Source organism: Eretmochelys imbricata, chromosome 4 (genome assembly GCF_965152235.1).
Source record: "Eretmochelys imbricata isolate rEreImb1 chromosome 4, rEreImb1.hap1, whole genome shotgun sequence".
Classification (NCBI taxonomy): Eukaryota; Metazoa; Chordata; order Testudines; family Cheloniidae; genus Eretmochelys; species Eretmochelys imbricata.
Window position 1 is genome coordinate 115,394,884 of NC_135575.1, and position 11,362 is coordinate 115,406,245.

Consider the following 11,362-nt stretch of genomic DNA (forward strand, 5'->3'; position numbering starts at 1 on the left):
CTTACTTGTATAAAATCTTTTTTTTTTCTTTTTTTTTTAACAGAGCACTTTAAATCAGAGCATTAGATTACTGCAGAGGACATCATCTGAATTTATGGTAGGTCAGTCTTTCTGGCAAAAAGAACATGTGATATTTTTTTACTTTAAATCTACCCTACCACAAGCATACAGGACATAACATTTGCAATATTTTAATTTTACTAACTTTTCGGGGTCAGGAAGAGAGTGTCATACTTAGAGCTAGGGACCAGGGATGGAATCCACAATGGTACTTAAGCAGCTAAGTCCCATTTTTAGGTACCACTATGACCCATAAAACTCCTGCTTGGCTGACACCCAATCCTGTAGGTACCTAAACTCACATGGCTCCCAAATTTTTACCTCTGGGCATGTGCAGTGCAGCCTCACTGTCAATGTCCGGACACCTGTCTCCCACTTAAGCCTCAGCGCAGTTCACAAGCCCAGAAAAACAGGCATTACGCTGCCTATGTCATGTGTGAGGCCTAGTCTGGTAGGTGACCTCTGAGACCCTTCTGGTGAGTTCACACAAAACAGTGGGGGGAAGGGAAAGGAGGAGGACCTCCCTCAGAACATTTAATCCAGTAGTTAGGGAACTCACCTGGGATATGGGAGACACCCCCCCAGTTCAAGTTTCCCCTTCTTCCTGAAGGGGAGAAGGGATTTGAACTGGGATCTGCCACTTCTCAGGTGAGTGCCCTAGCCACTAGGCTATTGTGATGGTGGCGCTTCCTCAGTCTCTCATTAAACAACTGAATAATTAAATATTAATTGGAGCAGTAAAGGAGGAGTTTTGTTTTGGGCTCCACATGCAACTTAGGCAGACAAAACACCTATCTTCTCCCCGGTTCCTGGATTGCCAGCAGAGATAGGCACTGGGCATAACACTCACCCGTCTGGCGGGCACCTCCCCTGGGCTAGCTTCAGTAATACCCTGCCTAGTGCACTGGTTTGTGGATCGCAGTCTAATGCACCTGTGGCTCCCCATGCATTTTGTAGGAAGCCAAGGGGTCTAACTCAGGCTTTGTGTATCACAGTGTTGTTCCTGTGAATTCTGTTTTTTCTAGGCACCTAAACAGTTAGGCATTGTGACGCTCAATGTTGCAATGTCCAAGTCCTTTTGCAGGTCTGAGCCAAGGAGTCTCAAGCTCTGGGCTCTATTCTACAGAGCTCTAGGTGCCGTGGTTTCCCCATCTCTCACATTTCCCCTTGAAAGCACTTGATGTGCAAAGTTTCATTGATTTTTATTGCTAATCTAGGTAGTTACAGTGCCCAGGAAGCAGCCACAAATCAAGACACTGTATGGCTATTTTTTAAACAGGCCATTGGAAAGTTTTAATTCTGACTTAGTAAAATAATTTCAGTACAATTTTACATGCTGTGGTTTTCATGTTACTCAGCAGCTTGCTTTTACTCTTAGTCATTGTTGTAGGATTGCTTTACCTGTCCGTATGTTTAAAAAAAAAAAAAAAAAAATTTAGCCCACTCATGTGCTTAATGAAATGAGATCCACTGTCTTGTTAACGTTGGATGTCTCCTCCTCTGGCACACTGCATCCACCTTGTCCCCTTACTCACTCTTGCAATCTCAGCCAAACTGCAGGAAGCTTGAGCTTGACCTGGCTTCCCTACGACAGCCCACCTGCTTTCCTTCTCCATAGCAGCTAGTGCTTGCACAGCCAAGAGAGCAGCTGCCTTTATGCTCTGCTAGTCTCATGAGAATCAGCAACAGGGTGGAGAGTCCTTCTGGCAGCAGCTTTCTCTGTTACCACCAGCCTGTCTTAGCTCCTGTAGCAACAGTCCAGCCTCATTAGCACTAGTGCAGTTATGTCACTGTGATTGCTCCTTATCTGCTTCAGTTCTTCTCGCCACTTTTACACCCATGCATGGCAGCAAACCAGCTGCAGGAAATCCATTCAGAACTTGTATGTCCTGGTCCTAGATTGGCAGATAAGAGGGGTTGGTGAGAATGTGAGGTTGTTGTAGGGAAGGAACAGAAGCTTTTCTTAAATTCACATACAGAGTAAGGCTCTGAGTACATCATCCTTTGTGTGTATTGGGGAGCTATCGGGATTTTTTTATAATGAAAAGCTGTCTGGTTTAAAAAAAAAAGGGAGGGGGGACCAAAATGTTTCAAGGACATTTATAGTCTACATTGTAGTCCAGAGCTGAGATACAGTTTGGCCATGTGCTTGCCTTCCACATGAGTACTTCTGCCATGATAGAGAATGTGAAATTTATTTTCTGAGGCAAGACTTTGCTTATCTTTACCTATATAGTGTGGGGCTGCTATTGTGGGGATCCAGGTGGTGATGGAATGGCCTAGGAGATGAGAGAATCCCTACTCATAAGGGAAGAAAAGAAAAGAAGGGTAACCTGTTCTAGAAGTATGAAAGAGAGTGTAGGAAGGGCTGCTGCCTGACTATAGAGGTGCCAGCCTCTGACAGTGGTGAGGGGGGTCCATGTTGGTATAGAATGAATCCTTATGCCTGAGGGGTGCCAGGACATTGTGGACCCACTGTTGCACTCACCATATTGCACTCACTCACATATTGCATTGTGGACCCACTGTTGCACTCACCATTTGTCTCAGATTTTACTGTTATCAGGACAATGATATTTGTTTGCCTATAGAAAGGGCTAAAAATACAATACCAGCAGTGTTGTCGTAGCAACTTTGGAAAGGTCTTAGCTATCTTTTATGTACATTCTTTTTTCAGATAAAAGTAAAAAATGTGATTAGTGCTGTTGATGCTGCTCAGCTTCTCATAAGCAACGATGCGTCACTGGTTATCATCCAGGTAAACTTCCTTATGTGTAAATTAGTTTAATGAATTTATGGTGCAGTAGAGGCTTTAGGTGAGGGATTGATTTGTTGTTTGTTTATTTTTATTTTTTAGGAAACCAAAAAGTACATGGATATGATAATAGGCTACTTCGAGCAATATGTTGAGTGGGTCAAGGAGTCGGTAAGGTGCATTTACTACATTGAGGGAACTATAAAATACGACAAAGTGTGTAAAGAATCTAAAGATGAAAGACTTATTCTATTTAAAGTGTGTTTTACCATTTGTGTTCAGAACAGGGGGAAAAGTATAAACTGTTATAGTGTGTTTACTATAAATGGAGTTTCATTATATTTAAAGTAGAATGGAAGGAATAAGTTGTTTCAGTGCATACCAGGGTACTAAATGCAGTTCTAATTATAGTGTTGTTTCTCTAGAGTGCAAGTGGCCGAGATACCATTTGTACTTCTCACACACTGAGCCTGACTTTTTGTGTTTTTGCTCACCCTCTTCTTAAAAATAGGAAAAATAAATGCATAATTCTACTGAGCAGAGCAAGTTAATTCTTCAAGGTGTGATTTGTGCTCTGGGGATAAAATATACTGCAGGAAATTGCTTAGGAGGGGGGAAACATGCCCTTGGTAAGTGGCACATAAAGCTTGTGCCAGGTATTGCAGGGTTTTTTAATGAATGATTTGAACAGTATTTTTAATCTGTTGTAGATTACCATGGAGGTAGCGGCATGCAAGCCTATTGCCAACGTGATAGACACTGCAGTAGATATATTTTTATGCAGCTATGTAATTGATTCTGTGGTAAGAAATATTTCCCATTTTTCTAAACAAGGGCCTTAAATGGGGAATTCTTGCTTGTACTTCCACCAAACTGTGAACATAACTCTCTGCATTTCATCCTTTGACTAAGATGTTCTGATGAGGGAGCTTGTCTAAATCTGAGATTGGCAAAGGAGAAAGTATTCTGATCTGGATTAGATTTAGTTTAACATATGGAGCTCAGGTCTGAAACCACTCCAAGGCTGGAGTTTCAATACATTCCCATGAGATTTTTGTCCCATCGTAGCAGAAATCCATTGTTCTTGTGAGATTTTGCCATCTTGAATATGAAAAGAGACCAATTCTCATTCGGGATCTGAATTTGAATCCGAACAGTTTTGGAGGAGGTTCTGTTTTGGAGAGTTGAATCTGAACTCCCCTGAAATTCAAAGCGGAGTGGATCTGATCAGTTTTGACCCATCTCTGCTCTTAGAATATAAGAACAATAAAAGTACTGAGGAAAAAATTTCCACAAACATCTTTGCTGGAATCTAGAAAATGTGAATGAGGAAAAGGAACTTTTTTCAGGTGGCGTGCAGAAAACAAATCTTGATTCATTCATGTACAGAGGAGAGCTTCATTATGGCTGGTAGTACTTTGAGGTGCTGCTATTTGGCATTTTCTCATCTCAGAGGATAAAAAGTTGGCTGTGTGTATTAAAAGAAACCACACATCTGTAAACCACCTAAAACCTCTCCCACCAATTCTTTCTTTTCCTCAATCAGTCTGAACCAAGCAATAATCAGAACTTGTATACAAGAACCACCTCCAATTTTCTGAAATCGAGTCTGAGGTGCTAACACTAAATCCTGAAACCTGCTGTCCTGCCAGAGCCAAGTCATAATCATCTAGTACCACAAAGGAACTGCAGAACTTCTCCTTCTTCCATCCTGCAGAAACTGAGTAGGAAAAATACTACTCACTAAATCAGTTAACTGTGGATGGGTCAAAATCTTACATGATGAAAGATCCCAGCTGGGCCCACATACAAGTCAAAACTGCCTCCAGCCCATAGGAATCAGGTTTAAAATACCATTTTAACAGCTGGAGCCTGCTAATCTGTGCACTAATGAAATTACTCTCACAGTTGTGAACTGCAGCTGTCAAGTCAGAAACTACCTCTAAGGTGATGAAAATTCAGCTTGCCACAGGGAACATGAATATGGCCACTACTGTTAAATATCAAGGCAGGGAAAAAACATGGCTAGTGGGTTCATCTCTAGGGACACAGTATCTTCCAACTTGGAGTTGGTTGGTTGAGTAGTAATGTTCTGCTGCTGGCCCAACAACTGATCATTCATGGCTGCCTCTCATTACAGGGTCTGCAGTGCCATGGGCCATGTCGGTGACTTCAGCTGTATGCTTTCAGAAACAACATAATTGACAATCTAGTAGTAATAAGGGCAGCAACTTCAGCTACTAAATAAAAGCCAATTTGCAACTCAAAACTCTTAAGGGGGTCAGTTCTAAGAAATAATGTGGGAAGAAACTAGCAGTGGTTTAAAACACTAATACAGTATTTTATTGAATGTCATTTTCTTGATTTTTGTCTTCTAGAATACCTTCTGGTTTGGTTTAGGAGGCTGTTCAATATTTTTAATTCCTGCCATAATTTGTGCTGTAAAACTATCCAAATACTATCGTAGAATGGATACAGAGGATGTGTATGATGAGTAAGTGTATAATCTTAAATAGGATAAAAAGAAAGTGGACACGAATACTTTCCTGCATAACACATTATTTTACATGAAATATATGGTGCATTGTTTAAACCTTCACTGTTGGCAAAATGAGCACCACAGTATCCTCTGAAAGAGTACGGATATGGGCCCTGATCTTTTAATATGCTCCATACAGGTGGACTTCCATATCGTACATTGATTCAGTGGGACTCTGTATAGGTGTAACAGGGTCTGCCTGTGAGAAGCTCTTTGCAGGTTCAGAGCTTTAGAACTTCTTACACCTTTATTTTAAAATATTCCCAATTTCAGATAGATCATCTTTTGCTCAATTATAATGTTAAGATAACTTGTACCTGCTTTGTAGTTTCCTTGTGTTTAATTCTTTCCTTTTTTGCTCAATATCCTGATTATCCCTAACCAGTCTTTCCTTTTCACTTGCAGTTCCTCTGTCTCAGGGACTTGGCATTTTACTTTATGATAACTGTTTTTACTTATTTTCATTTTTACTATTTTTTCCTATTCTTTATTTTAGCTGTTCAGTAAATCTGTGCACTTTGTTTTTTCAGATAATTTTATTTCACATTGGTCAATTTGTATTGTACATTCACAAATGAATAGAGCCGAAGCAAGGCATGTACTGCTAAGACAAATGTTCACTTACTAGTATATTTAAGTTGATTGCTTCTCCTTTTTTATATTTTTTAGTGTTGAAACTATACCCATGAAAAAGTAAGACACTTTTACTGGTATTTGTTAAAGTTCTTTTACTAAAGAGTGAGGGTTTATATTTAGAATGTAGTTTTTATAGTAAAGAATTAACATCTTTTGGTTTAATTATATTTTGTAATGGTAGGGTACAACTGAACATAAATATCTCCATTAAATTGAAATTGGAGCATGCTAAAATAAGATTTTATAGAATTATTTGATATTCTACAATATCAGTAAGGTTGAAAATTAAAGAATATTGTCTACTGAACAGAAACAACTTATTTTTACAAACAATACCATCAGCCATTTACATGTCTTTGTAGCCATTTGTACATATTGCATCTTATAGTTAACATAGTCTTTTTTTGGTGTATTTATTTTGTTACAGTATGGAAAATGGTAATAATGGTTATCATAAAGAGCATTTATATGGTATACACAATCCTGTTATGACAAGGTAAACCAAGTCTGAAACTGCATGCCTTCACATTTCCTTGCTTAGCGTACTGTGCTAATCAGCTATCCAATTTTCTGCACGTTTTAAAGTGAATAGTTTAATTTTCTATTTGCCTTTTGCATGGTTGCTCACTATAACAAGTGCTGTATGTTTAACTTTTTTGAATAAGCCTATATAGCCATAGATATTGTAATAGTATCCGGTCATTTAACTATGGAATTTTATAAGCTTAAAAGACACATAATTCCATATTACTTCTATAACATGGTGGCCCTAAAATAGTAAAGTTATTAAAGTACTCTGTATAGCAATTAAAAGGCTGTGGGGGGTGCATGTTCACTTTTTCCTGTTTTTTTTCCCATGTTTATATAAAGGTCTGTAGGACCAATTATAAATTGATACTTAATGAATACCCCTTTGACTGTAACCTGGGGCATTAATAGATGGTTCACTTTTAAATTCTAGTTTGGTTTTTTTAGAATTTTTTTCATGAGAATGCATAGAAGTAGGCTACATAGAACAAGCAGGACTAGAGATTTGAAAGATAAAGAAGAAACATTAAAAAAAATCTTCTATTTTATAAAAGCAATTAGTAGCTACAGTAACCTCCCAAATTAACGTAATGTTTAATGGCTCAGTAGTCCCTCCAACCTGTGCCTTTGGTGCAGCTTTTTAAACGGCTGAGGAAAGGCAAAGTTTGCTATGTGCAGGCTGCAAATGAGCCAGGGGGTATGGAAGGGTTAGAGGAGAAGATGGATGTTACTGCACCTATGAAATTAGTCCAGACCTGTGTGGCCAAACAGTTAAGTCACAAGTCTGGGAGACGGGAGTTGTGGGTTCTTCTCCTGAGTCTGCAGCTCGCTTGCTCTGAGACACTGGCAAGTCACTTAACCTCAGTGCCTTGGATTCCCATTCCATAAAACTGGGATGGTGCTATCCACCTCACAGGGCTGTAGTGAGACTTCAGTAGGCTTTGGAGGAACGCAGAAGTATGTTACAATGAGAAGCTGTGTAAATAATTGGCAAGCATAAGGACTAGTGAGCCCCATAACTTTTTTATATAGAACACATTTAGATTGAATGTTTGGTAGAGAATTAATTTTTATTGCTCTCTGGATCATGGATGGGGTGTTTTATGTTGATGGGGCTTGAGGTTGAAATTTTTGACAGCCCTCAGGGCCGTATCAGTTGAGTAAAAGTCTATTTTGTATTGATTATTTTATTGACCGAGTCTCTTCCCTATGCATCCTTTAGGAGGAAGTATTTCATAATAGTAGTATTCATGGTGTTATAATGTTCATTATTTTGGCATAGCCTATATCACACTGTGGGCTTTTGGAACTCCTCAAATTAATCTACAAGGTATTTGACTCCAAAGTCAACTCCACTGGCACATCAGAGAACTTCCACATTAAAGACTTTTGATATTTTCCATAAGAGGGAACCACTAATCATCCTGACTTTAGAAGTCACTTTCTGATCTTCGGATTTTTTTTAATATTGATTTTCAACATTCTTGCACTGTATGGCACATTATTTATGTGGTATTTCAAAAAAAATTTAAAAGGAAATCCTTGTTCAATGACTGAATAATACAAGTTATTCGGAAATAAGCGAAAAATCATTAACATAAAAATAGACTCTGTTAAATTAAAGCATACTAGCTTTCCACATGGACACAAACACATTAAGGACTATATTCTGATTTCAATTGTCCTATGGTCAGTGAACTTTCTCTGGATTGACCCCACCATAGCAATCATTAGAATTTACTCTAAACTGCCGTTTCCTTTTGATGATTTCATACCTGAGACAGAGTTTGAAAAAACTGCATCAGGGCTACGACAATCCGGGGATACCACTCTAGTAGATTCTTATTTTCTGTTCTTAACTGCACAAACCATTTTCATGTTTTCTGCTATACTGCTTTTTCTCAGTTCCTACAGATCTTTTTAGTTGGCTGTAAGTATTTGTAGCATCTTTTGAGTGAGATTGTTAGCAATGAAACCATATCCTCTTAAAGTGATAGGAATAGGAAGCCTCCCCCTTTGCACCTGCAGTGTTATGGATGCATGTAATTGCAGGTTGCAGTTGCATTTAGAAATCTACCTGATTATTTTATTTTTCCCCGATCAGGTAGGTAGAGATCTAAATAAAAATCAAATTCAGGTACAATTATTTGTGTGAGCAAAATGGGAGGTTGGGTTAAGATCTTTTTTCTAACTCAGGTCTATAGTGTTTGATTATCTGAGTATTTCCTTCCACCTCAAAACAAGACTTTAAAAAAAAAAAAGATTGCTATATAATGAAACTAAACCCATTTTCTCTAATTAAAAACTTCAATAACTGACAAGAAGACTCAGGACTTACTTATATAGCACTTATACATTTCAGACCCAGGCACGATTGGTGGTCACACTACTGACATCTGACAGTACCACGCACTGTAGTTATGAGGACAGTATATTCAGTCCTTTTGTTAGCAACAGAAAAATATATTTTTGTGTTCTCTTTAGCTCTGTGGAACAGTGGTAGCCAATACTGAAAACATCAGGGGTAAGTAATGAGCTTTTAAAATGTATTTCAAAATCTACCTAGCACATCCTCCCATTTTGAAATCTGCTTCTTAAAATGTAAAAACACATGCTTGTACACACGTGATTGTAGGTAGGGTAAAGTTTATCTCTTGACACATCCATGACTTTCACATGAAGACCGTGAATGTATAGTGTTCTATCTGAATTTTGTTGCTACCTTAATCAATTTTTTATTGATTTTTTTTTCTTGTGATCTATTTTCAGCCTATAGAAATGAGGCTCAAGATTCTTCTACAGGAAAACATGAAATTCTTCCAACCACACTGGGATCTGACTTCACCATCCAAATCCCATGCCACTTGTTCTATGTGGCTTGTACAGTAAATCAGTCTTGAATCAAGAAAACAGTGTTTAATGTTATGCCATTAACTATTGTACAAAATACCAGAGCCCTTCCTCTTGTTCACTGCTGTTTAAGACTTGAACTAAAGTGGTTTCTGTTTTTTACTTTTTTTACACTGAGGTTTCTATTTCACATCACAATATGTATATTAATGTGGCTTACACAGATTTTGCTTAAAGTTGACTACCCTGCCATGATTACTCAAGTTCTTACCTTACCATTTTGTTGGGAATGTGTTAAATATAGTATATACACATTTGCATAAAGAATACATTTTGTATACAGAGTCCTTTGTATATACATTTTCTTAAAGCTTAAAAGTGTTTTAGCAAAATTTTTGATATTGTATAATCAGATGAATTTATCAGCATGTTCAGTGTTGACTTTTGGTGCTCTTGGACGACCACTTTGGACTGAACTTTAAATGTACGGGATATGCATTATCTCCTGTCTCTGAAAAATTAATTCAGTTGAAGATTTTTCTCCCTCTCTTTGAGTTATTTAATACGTGATGATTTTTAAGTATTAGACCTGAAAGGGTATTTGCAGAGAGACTCATTTAAAATTACAACTTTTGTGTATGTGGGAGAGTATGGAGCTCCCTGGAGTTTGAGTAATACTCTAATTAGACTGAGAGATGTCAAAAAATTGGTAATTTTTAGAATATTTCATCTCCAGACCAAGTTCCTAATAAATGTCAGTGGTTCTTTAAATAGGCAGTGATTGTATTTTTGCTAACTAATTTTTAAATTAAACTTTCTACATAGGAATTTGAACACTTTTAGAAGGTTGTTTTACATCACTGTAGTTTAGGATATTGCCTTGAATTTAGACATGTCAGTTGTGTTGCTGGATTATATGACATCATAAATCCACTTAATGGGCTGTAAAGGTCTACACTACAAAAATAAAGCACAGGGGGTAGGAAAGATGGAAGAATTGGGTATCTTGAACTGAAGAGAAAACTGATTATATACCAGTATTAACTATGTTTTCAGAAAGGTTAATTTGGCTTAAAATAAGGGTAGTTCCAAAAACCTTTGAAAACATAAAACAAAACTGAACAGCAATACCAGTTTTATCTGGAATAATGTAAGTTTTTTCACTCTTTGGTCAGAAATGGAAACATTTCTATGTGACAATATGTAGCGCGCGTGTGTGTGTGTGGTTGTATATATGTTCAGAATTGTAGAATTTAAAGAGTTTATTTTTCATTTGAGAAAATTTTCCCAGTCCATTTAAATAAACAAAAACTTGGTTAAGTAATCTGTATTTGATTCATAAATAACTATTTTATTTCATTTTAAGTGTGTTTGAGAGGTGTAGGAGGCACACTGGGTGGACTGAGATCACATTGGGAAATGGATTTTGTCCTCCTTACAAAAACTGATGTACTGTTGGACTTCATTGCCAAGATTGGCTCCAAGCAAGATGAGAAACCCAGAAATAGAATGAGAGGGATTAGGTTACCTTGATAAACCTGTGTGGGGAAGCTCATAAACCCCCAGGCCACACTGGGAATGTCTACACAGCAAAGAAAATCCCATTGCTGGCCCATGCCTGCTGACTTGGGCTGCAGGGCTGTTTCATTATTGTGTAAACTTCTGGACTCAGGGATCCTGTGAGGTGGGAGGGTCCCAAAACTCGCCCTCCAGCCTGAGTCGACACAGCAATGAAGCAGCCCAAGTCAACTGGCATGGGCCAGCCATGGGTTTTTCTTTGCTCTTTAGACATACCCAGTATGTCCTAAACTCTTTCCTTAGTTAAGGAATGTGCTGTTGATTTGCCACAGAATTCCATGTTTCCAGTATTGGCACAATAAAATATAAAAGTGACATGCTTGCCAGTGCACATCCACAAAAAACATAAGGGTACCACAAATCCATTTTTATTAATTGAATTATTTTAATCTTCTGGACAAATCCTCATAGGTTTG

The 11,362-nt window shown here is 37.9% G+C and overlaps 1 protein-coding gene across 1 annotated transcript in view; it reads left to right on the forward strand.

The window, feature by feature from the left end:
- Positions 1 to 9,021, forward strand: part of PROM1 (prominin 1) — a 79,275-nt gene extending 70,254 nt beyond the window's left edge. The window contains exons 21-28 of the mRNA XM_077814625.1: positions 44 to 97; positions 2,738 to 2,818; positions 2,918 to 2,986; positions 3,526 to 3,618; positions 5,194 to 5,309; positions 6,024 to 6,047; positions 6,418 to 6,486; positions 9,003 to 9,021. Of these exons, the coding sequence (XP_077670751.1) occupies positions 44 to 97; positions 2,738 to 2,818; positions 2,918 to 2,986; positions 3,526 to 3,618; positions 5,194 to 5,309; positions 6,024 to 6,047; positions 6,418 to 6,486; positions 9,003 to 9,021 (525 nt within the window). The remainder of the gene's footprint in view (positions 1 to 43; positions 98 to 2,737; positions 2,819 to 2,917; positions 2,987 to 3,525; positions 3,619 to 5,193; positions 5,310 to 6,023; positions 6,048 to 6,417; positions 6,487 to 9,002) is intronic.
- The last annotated feature ends 2,341 nt before the right edge of the window (positions 9,022 to 11,362 follow it).